Source organism: Bos indicus x Bos taurus, chromosome 15 (genome assembly GCF_003369695.1).
Source record: "Bos indicus x Bos taurus breed Angus x Brahman F1 hybrid chromosome 15, Bos_hybrid_MaternalHap_v2.0, whole genome shotgun sequence".
NCBI lineage: Eukaryota > Metazoa > Chordata > Mammalia > Artiodactyla > Bovidae > Bos > Bos indicus x Bos taurus.
Genome location: NC_040090.1, coordinates 76,319,895 through 76,338,468, shown reverse-complemented (window position 1 = coordinate 76,338,468; position 18,574 = coordinate 76,319,895). Strand labels below are relative to the sequence as shown.

The 18,574-nt window shown below is 40.3% G+C and overlaps 1 protein-coding gene across 2 annotated transcripts in view; it reads right to left on the bottom strand.

Annotated features, from left to right (window-relative positions):
- Positions 1–325: 325 nt before the first annotated feature.
- ARHGAP42 (Rho GTPase activating protein 42) overlaps positions 326–18,574 on the bottom strand; it is a 349,920-nt gene continuing 331,671 nt past the window's right edge. For both annotated transcript variants that reach the window (XM_027563908.1, XM_027563909.1), the window contains 3 exons: positions 17,587–17,649; positions 6,139–6,218; positions 326–5,640 (listed from right to left, as the gene is read on the bottom strand). In XM_027563908.1, the coding sequence (XP_027419709.1) occupies positions 5,552–5,640; positions 6,139–6,218; positions 17,587–17,649 (232 nt within the window). In that variant the 3' untranslated portion in view covers positions 326–5,551. The remainder of the gene's footprint in view (positions 5,641–6,138; positions 6,219–17,586; positions 17,650–18,574) is intronic.

The window sequence follows — 18,574 nt, the reverse complement described above, 5'->3', positions numbered from 1 at the left end:
CTAGAGTGCACAGGCTTAGTTGCTCAGAGTCACCTGGAATCTTCCGGGACCAGGGATTGAACCTATGTCCTCTCTATCGGCAGACAGATTCTTATCCACTGTGTCACCAGGGAAATCCTGTACCTGCATTACTAGTAAGTACCAACATTACAGTTGCTCAGGAAAGGATCCAATTATCAGGAAAAAGTTATCAATTCCGTTATGATTTTTCCATTCAGCCATACCCAAAATGACCATTCACATACCTGAAACTTTGATTTTTCTCTATATGAATCTAAGACAGCTGCCCTCTAACATGGTGGGTTTTCAAATACAAAGACTAAATTAAAATGTGCTAAACATAGTTTATTTTTAAAGTAATTTAAAATACAGTGTAAACATACATTAAAGAAATTGTGGCAATTCAGATAAGGAATAACATGAAGTTATTTACATGTTTGTATATATATGTGTGTGTGTGTATATATATATATATATATACACACAAAGTGCAGATAAATACAAGACACTACAAAATAAACAAAAAATTCAATATGATAATTTACTGACAATCATTTTCATATTTATTATTTAATTTGTTATGTTAATAATGGCTTCAGACAAATTCCTAATACTGAAATATATCATCTAAATATTCAACTTTTATATAAACTATAGTACCTCAAATTTAATAGTATATAAATAGGATTTGAATTAAAAAAAAAAACAAAAAACAAAAAAAAGTCATCTTCCCTGCCACACTCCCAATTTATTGTAAAGGCTTCAGCTTAGAGTTCAAAAAGACTCTTGAAATCACAGCCCTCAATTTGTGATGACTTCTCAGCTGTTAAGCATAAATCATGACTGAAGATACAGAGGCAGACATACAATCTCCAACATTCTGCATATAAAAAACAATGCACACTATTCATCTAAGAGACAATGGATTCAAGGCAAAGTTGGGCTCTGGAAGGGTAAAGACCATGGGAAACCTTGTCAAGAAATGGTACAAAGGGGAGAAAGTGATCATCTAACTAAGGTGGGGTAGGCACCTCCTCCAACACCGGAGGTCCTCACGTGGCCCTGGACGTGACCATCGTGGATGGTGGAGGATATGTGTGTTTGTGATCCTTGTAAACGGCACTGCCTTTTGAGACTCTTCAGAAAACACAGAGACTCCATTTCTCCCTATGGCACCAAAGAAAGAATGTCCAACCTCTGAACGTGGCATCTCTCCTGTGAACACCACGGATTGAGGATGACCTGTTAGACTCCCTAAGTCACACAATGACTTCTAAACTTTGGTCGAGAACATGTAATCAGTTTTCTGCCTATGGCTTGCTGTGAGTGCTGTCCATGTACTTGAGATTTCTTGTTTAGAACAGTGAATGCAACAGTCCAAAAAAAAAAGTGAAAAATCCTATTTATTGATCTGATCCTCTAAAAGTCCATGCCATTCATAAATGTGAATTTGTCCAAGGTTACTACCATATAGATTTGGGGGAGGGAGATACTGGTGACAACAAATGGACACAGTGAATGTGGTGAAGAGGTGTGAGAGTCGTTGACAAATACCTGAATTGTGTCTGAGGATTAACAGGAGACAGGCAGGATACAGATTATTCAGAAGTCTATTCAATAGGCTAATAATTCTCTGGGAAAAGTGTTTTGATTTTGGAAGGTAAGCAAACAGGGTAGGAGGCAAAAGTTAACAGCAATATCTACTCAAAGTGGGAAACTTATACTAAAGAAGAAAATAACTTCCGGACAGTAATTAAGTCTCTACTTTTTTCCTTTAGCAAATGACATGACTTTGGGGTCTAACTCAGTGATGTTAGGTCATAGAAACAGTTGCAAATTACAAATGCATTGTAAAACTAAAGAACAAAACCTGTTCTGAAATGAGTCCACCTCTAACTTCAGTCAACAAAGTACAGATTGAGAAGGGGTTCTAACTGCTGATTAAGGCATGCCAAATATCTATCTGGGGGAGGCATACTAAAGATGGAAGGGGTTTGAAGAAAGGCTCTGAGGGACCCTTGTAAACCAGCATCCTTGTGATTAAGACCCTGCACATCAGACACGCACAGACCCGAAGAAGGCCAGGAGTGAGGAGGCTAGCAGGTTTTATTTCCCATGACTGCAGAGCAGATTCAGTTTCCTGACATCATGATGGATTTTTAGGGGGCATGCCACACTAAGTAAAAGCTATTACCACAGAACAGGAAATAATCCCCGAATCACTTTGTCTCTTTGCCTTCTTTTCCTATTTGAGAACCTGGAAAGTTTGGAAGGTGCTTTGAAAAAAAAAAATCTCTACCCTTCCTGGAACAGCCATCAGGTGAGCCACTGCTGGGATGCCTGGTTATACCCATTCACAGTGTGAGGCACAGAGAGCGCATACAAGGGTAAAACCACTCCCGTCAAACAAGGAGAAATGGTACTTCCTCATGCCTCACAGACTTCAGAGCGATACAGAGATCATTTCACTGCTCAGGCATTTACACAAAACAAAAAGCCTTCACTTAACCGACTACTGCTTATAAGCCGGCAGATATGGTACAAGAGTCACCTGTGAAACACAGCAAGGTTTTGTACTCAAGGATATCTTCATCTAACAGGTGAGCTGACTGACTTGGACTCATCAGTCTCACCCTCCTTGTCCCACTGTCAGCAGTGATTAGGGTGCCCACCTGGCCTGTTTCCAAGGTGTGGATGTGGCAGTTCTGTGGTATCTTCATGAAGTCTCTGAAAGGCTATGGTTTCATTACTGAAACACTGTTGTCATTTCAAATGTGATCTTCTTGTAGTGACTGACATGTACCTTCTGGTGAAATGAATATTCCACGTGATCAGAGCACATGCCCTGGTTTTCTCAATGTTCATAAATACTTTTATCTGTTGGAAACATTTCTAGGGCAAAGCAACTTCATTTGAGCGCTAGCATAGGGCCATGACTTGCTTCCACACATAATCAATGTAAAGGGAAAAGAACCATTCTCACAAATCTGTGAGATTAAAACTTCAAACAAAAGCACAATTGGAACAAGCACTTTTGCAGCTTGTTTCAAAAAAGGGACCATATCAAGCACTGTCACAATATATGACTCACCATGAGGAAGGAGAGGGGCTTCATGCCCATGACTTTTAGAGCAAAAGGTTTAATTCCTCACTGAGCATCTGTAGAATTAGCTCATAGACGACTCAGAGGCAGGAACACGCTGGCCCGTGTTAAAGGAAAATGAAGGTTGAGATTTCTCTCTGCAGCAGCAAGTGAAGTAGGACTCTGAATCACTTTTCAGAGTCAAGTTGGTCTTTGAAAGAAAATCAATTTGCCTTAAGAGGCTCTAATTTAGCAGGATGCCAGATGCTACCAAGGGTGGTTAAACTGAGGGTGTTGTGGATGAAGGGCCTGGTCCCCTAGGGAGACTACCTCTGTTCCAGCAGAGGGCAGTCAGGATGTCAGCAATGCAATTACTAAGGACCATCAAGGATCTAGAGGTCAAGAAGCTCTAGCGACACATAATCATAGTGTACAAAAGTCAACAGTAGCAGGTAAAAAAGAAAAAAAAAAAGGAGACAAATGTACCAGATTTTTTCATTATATTACTAATTTTTACAACATTAAATATTTTCAACTTCTTTATTTCCATGCTGATATTTATTTCTGGTTGTAATTCTGCCTACTGTTATTCTCTTTACCTTTAAATCCTAATCCACTATTCCATTTAAAATTTTAAAAGCATAAATGCTCCAAGGCATAGTTGTGTATGTGTATGTATATAATTTAACCTATTAACTCTAGAAACATTAACTTAAAGTAGAAGAGATGGCGATTACAAATCAATATCATGTAAAAAGAACTGTTATAGTCAATACCTGAGTGTCTATACAGTGAAGAACTTTGAAGTAGCATGTACAATACTGTGGCCAAAGGGGTCAGTGCTGTGGCAATCAATGGCGGAGAACCAGTTTTTGGGAATCTTGAGAAGAAAGGCTCTTTGCCACATGCAGATATGTTAGAAATAATATGAGGATTATTAAATAGAAATAATAGAAGAAGTGGTCAACATATGACCAGATAATTATGGTATATATAAATGGACAGTAAATACCTATCTCTATGCTCTATAAATACAGTGAAATTTCTATTAAAGGCTGTAAATCGAAAGGCATAATGGAAAATTGTATATGATTTTATTCCTGCTAAAGATGATGAAATAATTTCAAAATAATTTAAGAATCCTGTACCTTTATGTTAAGATTATGGCTCAACTAATCATAGACTTTAGAAGGCATAGTGTTCCAACCACTGTCTTAATACATCATCTTTATCATTTGGAGCCAAAAGGGTATCAATAAAATCCTTGGACACTTTACAGAATAACAAGTAGAATTTAAGCTGTATCATTTTCCTATTATTGTAATTATACATTTGTGATACCATTATAATGATTCTAGCAGAGGATATGTGCATATCACTTGTCAGTATTTATATGTTAATGGAATAAAATTTCATAAAATCTCAAAGTAATACAGACAGTTTTAAACATCCTCCAAACCAGTGATCAGCAAACCATGACCCATAAGGCAAATCCGGCTTGCCACCTGCTTTTGTGTGGCACATCAGCTATAAACTTCTATTTTTAAATGATTTTTTAAAAGTCAAAGAAGCTTAATATCTTATGGCATGACAGATTCACAATTTCAGATTTCAGTGTCCTGAAAGAAAGCTGTATTGGTACACAGTCACACCCATTCACATGTTGTCTGTGACTGCTTTCCGCTACAGTGGTAGTATGGACAGTGTGATGGAGACAACAGGTCCTGCCAAGCCCCAAATATTCACTATTAAGCTTCTGCAGAAGTAGTTTGCTGATCCCTGCTCTAAGCCCATAGATGGCATCTGGAACGTTGGACAGAGTGTTTACAGCGGAATCAGTGTATGACTTAACTTGGTTTCATTTACAGACACCATATATGTTATTGCTTTTGAATATTATCATCTACTTGGTAAACAAATAAAAATAAACTTATGTTAAAAAAAACCCCTTATTTCCTTGAAATGTTTAGGACCAGCAAAACAATCATATATAAAAGCACTATATTTTTAAGAAAAAATAATAAATGAACAGTTTAAATTACATTTTTTTAGCAATGATTTCAAGGTTTCTCAGAGAATACCAGACAGTAAAGGGCAGGTCTTAAAGTCTTAAAGCAGATTTCTGGTTTCCAAATTTCTGGGATATAGTACTTAACACAGTATTTGAGATTTTTATAAATGTTATGAGAAACATTGTGGAGAGTTACTTATTAAAAAAAAAAAAAGCAAGGGATGGGGATAAGCTATTTCAAAATAAGAAATCAGCCCAAGATAAAAAGAATGGCAAACAATTTAAACATTTTTTCCCTTTCCGTTAATAGAGGTACATAGTCTGCTTTGGAAACTGTCTAGAAATGGATTATTTTTCATTTTAATGGGCTGATCCTCATATCTGTGTCAGATAAAATCATATCACTTATTACTTGTTACCATGGATACCATGAAGATACTGCCGTCCACTAAATAGCATTAGAGGAAGACAACATAATTTTCTGGGACGAGTCCTGTTTTGCCTTCATAAGTTGCCTTCAACCATCCTGGTTCCACTGATGGGTACACTGGCAAAGATAAAAATACATTAATAAATATCACTCAGTCAACATTAGCTTCAAGTAATTACACACACAAATGGGTAAAAATCCACATCAGATTGTATGCATATACTCAAGCTGTCAAAACAATGTCACGGGACCTGTAAAGCTGGAAATGCCTCTTGCATTCACATAACCAATCACACCGGTCGGGAAGATCCCCTGGAGAAGGGAATGCCTACCCTCTCCAGTATTTCTGCCTGGAGAATCCCATGGGTGGAGGAGCCTGGTGGGTTACACACTCGAAGGGGTTGAAAAGAGACGGACACGCTGAGGAACTAACACTTTCACTCTCTCTCTCTCTGACACAGGAGAGGAAATCTGTTCCAGAGGAATTTGATGTGTTTACTTGTACAGCTACAAAAGGCAGGGCTTGGGCTGGATCCCGAGTCTCCTGTTCTACTTTAGACTGCTCCTTCGTCCTTCCATGACTGTAACCTTAGCGCAGGGAATGGGGGGACTTACCGTTGGAGAATAGCGCCCCCTGTGGGAAGGAAAGCTCATGGCTGTGCTCTGCTTTACAGGAGTACATGGCTTTGGCTTGGCTGAAAGAGCAAGAGGCAATCTGTGAAAACCACAACACTCAAGGATATTTGCACTGGACACTACTCTTAAAAAATGATTCTAGTTTTCAGTTACAATTGAAGCATAATACACACAGTGTGCACACAGAAGCGTGCATAAGTGCATTTCACAAAGTGCACACACCCACGTAACCAGAGCACACCGATAGCACAAACAAAGCCTTTCTCATGTTTCCAGGCAACGCTCCCAAGAGTAACCACCTGCCTTAGAAGAAATGAAATAATCTAGTTTTAAAGAATGCCAGGATTTGTTAGTATTCTGCTAAAGAGGCTATTTTTCAGCTCCACAGGGGTTCACAGGTACGTTAAAGCATTATGTATTTACTTGCGACTTTAATTTCAGAGTATCAGATGTGAGCTCCACATATTAAAAGGCCTACAGGGTATGGAAAATTAAGTGGGCATGCTATAAGAAAAACAATAGGATAAGCTGATGATAAAGGGGAACCAACAACAGCCTCACTGTCAGGGAGACATGAAGACGTGTCTTTGTAAACCACAGTATACGCAGCTCTTTAAAAGGGAAGCCAGTACTCATCTCCGACATCTGTTCCCATATGAGAGTTCAGTCTTTGTGTAGGCAGATACTCTGGCTTTTTTTAACAGGAGCCAGAATTTCCGAGTTTTGTATGAGACCTCCTTAAAACAATCTGAGCTAACACTGAAAAGCCATCCTCTGAGGCTGCTAACCAAGTCATCTAATCAGCGAAGTCGCTTTTACTCTGCAGCATCTGATGACCTGACTACACTCCTCCTCGCCATCTCTACTTCAACCAGAATCCGAGCCAATATCATCTCTACCACAGCGCACTGAACGGCCCCCTAACTTCCTAAATCCTCCGCATTTCTTTCCTCTCCAGTCCCCTTGCCATCCCTTCTACACAGAGCAACCAGAGGGCGGTTTGAAAGATTTTGATGATCACGTGATCTCCCTGAAACCAACCTGTCAACTGGTTCCCAGCTCCGGCCTCCACGCTGTGCCCAACCAGGCGCCTGCTGGGCTCTCCTGCTGCTCCTGAACCTGCCTCTGTGCACCTGCTGCGCTTGAGTCACACTGGCCCGCCTTCTCCTCTGCAAACACGCCAAGCCCATTCCCTCCTCAGGGCCAGCTAAGATTCTTCCTCATCTTCACTCAGCTCTAGCCTTCTAGTTTACCTTAAATCTCCTGAGTTTCACTGAAGGCCAGGTCTTCCCTGCAACACACTCTAAACAGCTCCCAGGTAACTTTCACATTCCCCGGTTTTAAGTCTGAATGGTACTCTGTTGTCGTTCTTGAATGTAACCTCTATGAACAATGCCTGATGCTAACTAGTAACTCAGTAAATATTTGCTGAATGAATGAGTTAAAAAAAAAAAAAAAAGGTGGGGGGGGCGGGGAGATGTTGCGGTCTCCAACCTCTTCAGCACCAGGGCCTGGCTTCATGGAAGACAGTTTTTCCACAGACTGGGGGTGGGGGGTGAGGAACAGTTTCAGGATGATTCAAGCACATTACATTTCCGCCACCGGTCTGTTAGGAGATGGAGCTCAGGTGATGATGAGAGCAATGGAGAGCAGACATAGGCATAGACAGGGCTTCTCTCGGTTGCCCACCGCTCACCTCCTGCTGTGCAGCCCTTCCTGACGGGTTGCCACCCGGTACCAGTCTGTGGCCTGGAGGCTGGGGACTCCTGATCTGGACTCTTTTTTTTACATGATGAGTCCTTTCAAAGATTCAAGGTACCCTGTCCTCCCTGCCTGAGGTCCCAACACTTGATCTGCAAAGAGGCATCAGCAGTATTTGCATTCACATGCTCTCAAAGCAACAGTGTAACATGATGATTACATTTCTCTGTTGGAACAAAACTCTGGATCTTATCTCCATACTTCCAGAATGAGGCTCAGTCACCTGAACCAGGGTTTCCAAGTGGCTACTGAAGATCAGAAAGGTTAGAGAGGAGAACTATGGCCCTGCCCCCGGAGTCTTTTTCACATGAGGTGGGTCTCAGGCTGTACTTTCAGGAACTTGGCTAGGAGAGTCTGCAGCAAGCAGATTTAAGGACCACCAGCCCACGCAATCCCACTTCCAGTTAAACGTGGTTTAAAAGAAGAGCTGATGAAGTGGACGCAGCCCAAGAAGGACAGAGTTTCACACTACAGAGGAGCCATGCGCGTGTGTGCTGCACGTGGGTGTGTTGGCTGACAAAGTCTAGGGGCAAGGAGAGGGTGCCGCCAAGTCACAAAGACTTCCGATAATGAGACTCTGAGGACCTGACGCAGAAAAAACGTTAGTTTTTCATAGAAATCTTCCGGTCAAGTATACTCATTTGATCTGATATAATCTGGTGTATCTTGATCTGATATTCATAAAAAGAAAAATACTCTTTACTATCATTTATATATGGAATCTTAGGAAAAAAAAACAACAAATGAATATAACAAAACAGAAACAGACTCACAGGTACAGAGAGGGGTCAAACAGGGGTGGGGACTAACAGATAAAAATTACTTTGTATAAAATAAATAAGCAACAAGGATACACTGTACAGCACAGGGGCAAATAGCCATTATTTCATAATCACTTTAAATGGAGTATAATGTACAAAACTATTATATCACTATGCTATAAACCTGAAACTTATAGAATATTCAGTTTTTAAAAATGCATTTTCCAGGGACCACTCTCAGACTTCTTACACTAGAATCTCAGGTATGGGAGTGGGGGTTGGGAACTGTTATTTAAAAAATATAACCTTAGGTGATTGTTCTTTTTTCTGAGCTTCATTGAGATATGATTGACAAATAAAAACTGGATATATTTATTAAAAAATAATTGTATCTGATATCTGATACAATTGAAAGTTGCAGAGCCATTTCTCTAAAAATATGTAGACTTTTTAAAATGTCAAATTTTCTAGCAACAATGATTTCCACCAATAAATACTGTCTTATTACCTTGAATCATTAAAATAAATTAAGAGATACATAAGGAAACAAATTCCAGAGTTATAGAAATGTCTAAGATATAGTAATTCTTGCAATGATATATCTCATACTTCAAAGGCAACCTAACTAATTTATAATAATATTTCAGATATGAGTGTGCTTAGAGTATTGTATGAGATTGGATGGTGAGGGAACACACGCAGAACAATATCACTAAATGAACAGATAGTATTAAATGTGTCAAAATACACAGCACAAAGTAATATCTGTTACGACTTTCCAATTGCCTGTGCATGTGACTTAAACAACTATAATTTTCTTCCACTGAGATCTGTAACTACAGGTTACAGCTCAGTTCAGAGCTCTGATGATTTAATGTAGAATTCTGTGACAGTGGAGTTTTCTTTCCAGGTGCTAATGCTTTTTCTTTTACTGTCTTGGTGTATTGAAGAAGATGTGAAAATAACACTGTCACCTATTGAGTCTCTGTTCACAAGATTCTAATATCCTTTGAAAAGGATTTTGAGGATCCTGCTTCCTGTCGCATTGGAGAGTAAGGTGATGATGCTCGCTATCCTGAAAGCCCATTTCTTCCCTTATAGTTTTGAAGATGATCTGTCCACAAGCCCCATTCCTAATACTAAACATTGTCTAAGGCCAGTGAGTGAACTCACACAGGTTTGACATGGTCAGTGTGCGAAATTCACAATACTCATCTTAATCATAAGCAAAATAAAAAATTCACATAAAAACTGATACAATGTTTTCTGAAGGGCCACTTAACAATGATACACACACACACACACACATGCCATCTCTCACATATATTTTTTGTATGCTAAGAATTTCACTTCTGAAGAGAGCAGGAATGCACTTCTGAGGGAGTAGAAGATATAGTCAAAAGGGTAGCAAAGAAGTAACATACACAACAGCAAAGCTAAAAACAAACAGATCACAACAATCTAAGTGTTCATCAGTAGAGAATTTAATAAATAAAACATGCCAAATTCAATAAATTAGTAGGTAGTTATTATGAATAAAGCTACAGAAGAACACATACATGAGCAGTATTAGGATGTAAGGCAAATATTTTACAGAAAAATTAGTCACTGGCAAGACCTCTAAACTGCCCAAGATAATTTGCCATAAATACTCATAAATAATGCAATAAACACACATTTGCTTCTTGGTCATTGGTTGGAGATTTTTTAAAATTAGTTACACACCCTTTTCTTAGGTTTTTGCCAACAAAAATGAGCTGTTTCTGGCTTGGATGTCTGACTGTTGGATGCCTCAAAGCTAATCTCTCATGGGAGCTTGTAGAGTTAAAGCTGCTATGTCAAAGAAAGAATATTGCAACTCTAATAAAAATGAACTGAACACATGAATAACAAAGTCTTTTAAGGTTAAAATGTATATTTTATCTATTTACCCAGCAACTCTGTTGAGCGTCTACTTTGTTGGGCATCAATATAAGAGGAACACCATGAGCACCACCTTCGTGGGTCCTTTTCTGTGCTCATTATAGAGGAGTGGGTCTCTAAGTGCACTCAAGGCAATCTGGAAGGAGGGGCAGGTGGGACCTGAGAGGCACTGCTCTGACAGCTAATGGAACGTGTATGAGGGTCCATTTACTTTCCACTATGCCAGATACTAGGGCTTCCCTGTGGCTCAGATGGTAAAGAATCTGCCTGCCATGCAGGAGACCCAGGTTTGATCCCTGAGTCGGGAAGATCCCCTGGAGAAGGGCATGGCAACCCCCTCCAGTGTTCTTGCCTGAAGAATTCCATGAACAGAAGAGCCTGGAAGGCTACAACCATGGGGTTGTGAGTCAGACATGACTGACTGACACTTTCATGGCAGATATTTAGGAGATCTGCAGAAACATAAAATAATGTGAGTTCTCAAGTTCCAGGCAATGAGCATCATTAAGGGACAGAGCTAACTGTAGCATGGGGGTGCATGGGAACAGCAGAGGAGCAGACTTCTGTGTGGCTTAGCTCAGGGGAAGAGGAGAAACAACTCATGTTGTCTTAGAAATATGACCTTTGGAAGAGGGAAGAAATGGGAAGGTGAGACCCTATTAGGACCCTGGGGGCAGGCACATAAACTTTCTAATTAGGTTTTACAGAAAACAGTGATCCCCATATACTGGGGGTCTTGTGATCATCCAGATGATTTCAGTCATATAATGAGCTTGGATTTTGAAATGAAATCTACATATTTCCTTGGCCTAACCTCTATAATGTAGAAATGAAGGTCAAGAGAAATTAACATTATGGCAGAGTCAGGCTAAAACCTACATCTCCTAATTGCTGACCTAGTGAATACCTGGTGAATCCACTTAAATGTCATCTGTAAAATCCCAAGATAACGTCACTGAGAAAATCATTTCTACTATCAATAACAGTTGACTGTTAATGAGAGTGAATAATCACATCTACACAGTGCTATTGTTATGTTTTAGTTATATGAACTTATTTTTATTTTAAATAAATTCATAAACATTTAAAAATGTTCTCAGTTTAAATTTCTAATACCACAAATATTAATAGATATAATTCACACAAACAAAAGCTCTTTGGAGATCTTCAGTAAGTTTTTTAATTGTGTAAGTTGTTTTGAGACCGAAAGCTTTTGAGAACCACTGTCAACTGATAAGATTAGATGGCTGTGCATCAAAATGCAGTTATCCTTAGGGGATGAAATGAGTGGTGGTTTTCATTCACTTTTTTAGCATTTTAGTATTCTTCATATTCTCTTAAAAACAGAAAAATCAAGCTATTCTTCCTAGCCATGGCTTCCTTTGTCTTCCTTATGAGTGTTCTATCCTGGGTGTCTTACATGCGTCACTGTGCTCTGAACCAGTGACCTACAGCCTTTTATTTATTTATTTTAAATTCTGTATTTATTTATTCAGCTGTGCTAGGACTTAGCTGTGGCAAGTGGGATGTTCAATTTTAGTTGAGGCATCAAGTTGCCTAGCCAGGAATTAAACTGGGCCCCCTACATTGGGAGCACAATCAAAACCACTGGACCACCAGGGACGTTCCTTTACAGCCTTTTAAATGGACAGATTCACTAGACGAGAAGACTCTGCTGAGGGTTGTTTTGTAATTCTAAAAAAAAATTGTTTTTAGATTATTGTAACTGTTTGGAAGGAATGATGTTAAAGCTGAAACTCCAGTACTCTGGCCACCTCATGCGAAGAGTTGACTCATTGGAAAAGACTCTGATGCTGGGAGGGATCGGGGGCAGGAGGAAAAGGGGACGACAGAGGATGAGATGGCTGGATGCCATCACCGACTCGATGGACGTGAGTTTGAGTGAACTCCGGGAGTTGGTGATGGACAGGGAGGCCTGGCGTGCTGCGATTCATGGGGTTGCAAAGAGTCGGACACGACTGAGTGACTGAACTGAACTGAACTGAACAGAAAATTTGATTGCTTATAATGAGTCAAGCTCTCAATTATTAATTAATTCTCTTAATTCTCAAGCATGTAATTCTCAATTAAACCTTCAGAAGATATTGGTATACCTTGCCTAAATTATACTACTTTAAAGTGTATTTCCCCACTGCCCAACTGTAACTGATTGAGACAGAGGTGTAAGCTTTAAGGGTCCTGTTTTCCATAGGCTTTTGTAATGCTGAGACAGAGCCTAGTTCCATTTGCCTCTTGAAAGCATTTTAAAGGTTAAGAGAAACATTTAGTACTATGGCATTTTTCTCTATTCCAATGGCTCTTAAAGGTTTTGATATATATAAGGATCACTTGGGGAAGTTGTCAAAAATACATATTCTCTAGGCCTCAGTCTCAGACACTACAGTGTGCAGAGTCTAAGCAAATTCAAGAATCTTCATTTTAACAAGTCTGGCACATAAAGTTCCTCTGACAGAGAGAGCAGCCCCTCCCACTCCACTAAACCCAATTTCTGAAAGGTTTCCAGTGAGGTCTTAGAGGTAAAAACCAGTGCCCTCCTCTAATGATCTCCTAGACCTTTTGTTAGCACCCATCAGTGGGTAACCCCACCTTCATCTATGCAGTGTGGCTGCTGTGCAGAAGTCTCTCAAAGGGGCATCAAGCTTTACACTCTCTCCTGGTTCCAGCTGTAGATTTTTCACTGCCTCTCAGCACTCCTCAGCCTTCTCAGACAACGGGGCTAAAACTTTCCTTGCCTTTCTGTGTACTCACACAAGATGAACTCAGAAGCTAAATTAGCATTCTTTCTTGCAGTCAGTCTTAAAAACCTAGAATCTTCTTTACCTGTCTCTCATTCCCAATATCAAAGCAATTGCTTGACTCTAGTTCTATCCATAAAATCCTGCTTACAGTTTATCATGCTTTTGTTAATGTCCTAATTAAGGTCTTTTAAGTATCACCTGTTCCACCCTAAATGGTTTTCTTCTCATCAACAACCTCCTAGAGAAGCCACCTCAATATCTGATTGAGTGCATCACTGATTAGATCAGCTCTTTGCTCAATGACTCCCAGAGCCTGCAGTTAATCCAGAGGTGTTACTTTTCTGTTGCTCAAGACCATCCACTAAAATCTCCCAACTGTGGTATTTCCCATAATGGCTGGTCTCCCTGTGACCCACTACTGGTTCATCCTTCTTTGAGGTACAATTCAAGAGTACCCTAAGTTCCCCAGAAGGAAATCAAAATAGGTATTGTGGGGGGTCAGTGAGGGAAATATCCTCATTTTCTGTTGTTCAGTTGTATTTAATGGTACAAAAGGGTTTCAAGTGACTGATAAATGTCCAAATACCCAATACATATTAATTAGAGGCTTGAATACCTTAAGTAGTTTCAATGATAATAGTTATAACAATATTAGCTATTATATACTGCAAAGGCAGTATATGGAGAGCTGACTGTGTACTTCAAATACATTGCTTCCCACGCTCATAATCTGTCAAAAAGGGAATCATGACCTTCACTTTACAGATTAAAAAAGTGGATTTCCTAGAGTTCAGACCAAGGTGACAGGGTAAGAGAATGTGGAACTCATCTTCCTCCATGAACACAGCAAAAATACATCTACATGTGGAACAATTCTTACTGAAAACTAACCAGAAACTGGCAGAAGAACTCCTGTACAACCCAGGCTGAAACATACACACGTAATGAAGGGAAGAAAAGCATCTGAATCAGAACTCGTGCTCCTGGGTGGGGACTTGTCCGAGACTTGTTCAGGAAGTGAGCACCTGAGCCACAGCCTGGGGACCCCAGTCCTGAGGTCTTGAGTGGGAGAAAAAACCCTGGCTGGCTGGGGAACTGGGGGAAGCCTGACTCCTCTTGAGAGGGCAGGAAGGAGAGAGGTCGAGCCTTGCGGTTGCAGGGTTTCCTGCGATCTCCTTGCTCAAGCCAAGCTAACGCTCCATCGCCACATTCCAGTGCAGCTCTGGACTTCTCCCATGACTAGGGAAGAGACTCGACTGTGGGGTGCTCAGGTGAGCCAGTGCCCGGCAGAGCCTGGGGGGGCAGAGCGCCTACTCCAGCAGTGGATCAGGAGCTACCCAGACCTCTGACAGTGGCCGTTCCACCACGGGTCCTTCCCACCCTAGCCCATGCACACAGCATCCATGTGGACCCTGCTGACCCTGTGAAGTCAGGCCAGTGAGCGGCTGTGAGGAACAAACGGGGCTTGCGCCAGAGGCTGTGGCCGAGCAGAGCCATGGGCGTCTGCACACACAGCGTATTGGGCCTCAGTCTGCAGCTGACATGGGCTGGGAGTCAGCCCGGGCCCCACCTACATTAACATCTCAGAGGCAAGGGTCCCAATGCAGGGAGAGAGAAAAGCCCTAAAGGGTACAGGGCTTCCCTGGTGGCTCAGATGGTAAAGAGTCTGCCTGCAATGTGGGAGACCTGGGTTCGATCCCTGGATCAGGAAGATCCCCTGGAGAAGGACATGGCAACCCACTCCAGTATTCTTGCCTGGGAAATCCCATGGACAGAGGAGCCTGGTGGGCTACAGTCCCCGGGGTTGCAAACAGTTGGGTGTGACTGACTGACTTCACTTTAAAGGGGACAGAGCCAGGTCAGGCCAGACCATCAGGATTTCTGCTCTACGAAAGTGAGATCAGCTGCAGTCCCTGGCAGGGCAGTGATGGTCACTGAGCAGAAGAGAAGCTTCACTCACAGTCTGCAGAGGCTCTGGTTCCTCCAGCACCAGCCACACCCCCGAGCAAGCTAAGAGCGGCCAGCACATCCTGAGAAAAGAGGTGACTCAGGTCCACGTCAAACCCATCTCTTCCAACAAAGGCACTGGACACACACCGTCTGTACAGGGATGCGCCACTTAAGCTTCCCCTTTGAAGGCTTAAAGAGGTAACTATTTTACCTAAATGCATAAGGCAGACACAGTTAAGTAAAAGGACAGGTGAAAAGCTATGACACCGTCCACAAGTACTGCGGACTAAGACTTAATCTTCAGTGTATCACTGAGTGAGCTCTAAATTTATGCTGACAGCTTATTAGAAGTGGATTTAGAGTATTTGGAGTGTAAAAGTATGTTTTAAATGCATAGGATGAGTGTTGAACATGTGAGTAAACTTATTGTATAACAGCTTCATTAATTTACTGTCATACTAATTTATTTCATGAATACCTTGCTGTCTTCAAGCTCTTAACAGATTATCTCTTTGATGCCAGTACTTAATAGATTGTTTAGAGTTTCCTAATAAAAGGGCTCCATCTAGTGGAGCAATTCAATCATTTTTGCAAGACAGAAGGTAGCAAGTTAAATCCCTTATATTAAGGCCTGACAGTGGTGATAGCTTCAGGGAAATGTTTGTTCTGAGCTGCACAGTACCTAGTTTTCACCCTGCCTTGATAAAAAGGCAGAAGACAGAGGTAAGGTACATGCAAGTATGCTGGGATTTGCTATATAAATTCAAGGCATTAACCTTAAATTTAAGACACTTTAAGACACCAAAGTGGCTCTCCTCTAAAAACACTAATTTACGAGTGCGCTCGCTAAGGTTTTGAACACAGAGTTTGAAGTTTATTGTTGTCTCTAGTAAGCAGGACAAGCCTTATATTGTGTAGGTGCTTAAGAACTGCTGAAAAGGTCCACATACTTTTATAAGGTCAATAAAAATGATATGGCTGAATAACGTCTAAAAGAACTATATGGTAATACTTTAATCATATTTGACCCCTTTCCTTCATAGCCTAAGTTAATTGGTTGTGGCAAGCTCAAAATTTCCTGAGTACATCCAAAAAAAAACTAGGTTGGTCCTTCCAATGTTCCCATTTATATTCCTTTTCAAAAAGCATTTACTGAATACTTGCAACATGCACTAGTTGCTGATGGTAAAAAAAAAAAATCCATTAGTTAGGCATATTCAAAATTAAAACCAAAGTCTAACGAAGATGAGAGAATCAATTTGTACTAAGAGGAGAGGAAGCAGGAACCTTAGAAGCAAGCAAATGAATAGTAGTAAGACATAATAATTCATATCCTGTTAACAATGGAGCAGAAGGTAAAATCTGGAAACCCTGAATGAGGCAGAGTACTCAAACCCCAGCGCCACCTGGAGTAATCAGCTCCCCAGAACCACAGGCCACTAAGAATGAGCACAGTCTGGACCTAGAGACTGTCACACTGAGTGAAGTCAGCGAGCCAGAGAAGGGAAAGTATGGTATGGCATCTGTTATACGTGGACTCGAAAAAGAAATTACACAAAGGAACTTACTTACAAATAGACTTAGAGAATGAAACCTATGGTTGCTGGTGGGAGGAGGAGGAGGAAGGGACAGTGAGGGAGTTGGGATGGACATGGATACATTGGTATATTTAAAATGAACAATCAACAAGGACCTACTGTACAGCACAGGGAACTCTGCTCAGTGTTATGTGGCAGCCTGGATGGGAAGGGGTTTGGGGGAGAATGGACACGTGTATATATGGCTGATCCCCTTTGCTGTTCACCAGAAACTATCACAGCATTGTTTGTTAATTGGCTATACCCCAATATCATACAAAATTACAAGTTAAAAAAGTACGCAGTTTTGGTGCCTGTTCATGAAGCTTCTTACAGAAAAAAAAAATACATTAAATTTTACAAGACCAAATATACATTTGAATAATTTCCACAAACTGTCATCAAAAAAGTCTTTGGTGTACAAAGAGTTATTGCAAATTGTCTTTTAGAAAACCTGCTTGTTTAGAACTCTTCCTTTGTGAAGGTTTTAACAAACAAGGTACTGCAGTAACACCCTGAGATGCTAACTGCTATATATATGGTCATGACCATTTATTCCCTTGTCAAGATACAGCAGATGTGAATTTGACCATTTGCAGAAGTGAGGGGCAGAGCAGTCAGAGATGACCTGCCGCGTCCACACAAAACCACGTCACCACTATTTCATGTTTTTTTACTGGGAAGTTGAGAACTTACCGCCCAGAAGAAACTGGCTTAACTGAACCAACGTTTTCAAACAGTTGGGCCTTTGCTGCCACACTGAAAAATAATTTCAAAATGCAAGTTTCATTAAAATCCATTAGAGAATCACGCAGCTCAAAGCGAAATTCAGAGTTAGCAGTTAACCAAACAAAAAAATGAGTTAAAAATTGTCCCCAAAATATGAACTGAATTTTAACTGTTTTAATACAGAAGTAAGTTTTAGATCTAGTTTCTAGTTCACTGAGTACCAGATGTATACAGTAGATGTACCAGTAGATACAGTAGTACCTGTATCTACTTCCTCTGGGGATTGCACTGTCTGCATTTTCTGCACCTCAGAAAACTGGGGGAGCAGAAGAAAAGGAACCTTTTATCTCCCCACTCCACTTCTGGAAGTCCTGCTATTGACTCCATGGAGCCACAAGGGAAGAGTCACATCCACAAGACAAAACAAGAGCTGCTTTGTATTCTCATAGTTAAGACAAAACAAATTCAAAAACTGTTTCATGTTATTTTTAAAATACTTGAACATACTTCCTATAAAGTGAAAAGAGAGAACTCTGAAAAAATGACCAATAAGTAAATTTGTGGATTCAAATCTTGTTTCAAAGCATGACAAAGGAAAGGCTACTACATGAAAAGTGAGACTATAGTGTAGAATGAAAAGAATTAAAACCAATGCAACCTAGTTAATTAGATAAGTTCCTATATTTTTACTAGAAGAGAATATATATTTCTTTGAATGACATTTTAATGAACTAAATATTTAAAACCTACCTTATTTCTTGAATTGACAAACCCTTCTCCCAGAACTGAGTCATTTGATAATCTGCAGGATCATTTTACATCTAACGTAGAACAAACACTGTCTACAATTTAAGTTCTATTTTATCAGTAAATCACAAAATAGAAGCTCTTCTCTTTCCCTCACAAAGAATAAAGTTTATATTTTCTCATCTCCTTTTACACATTTGGCTTAAAA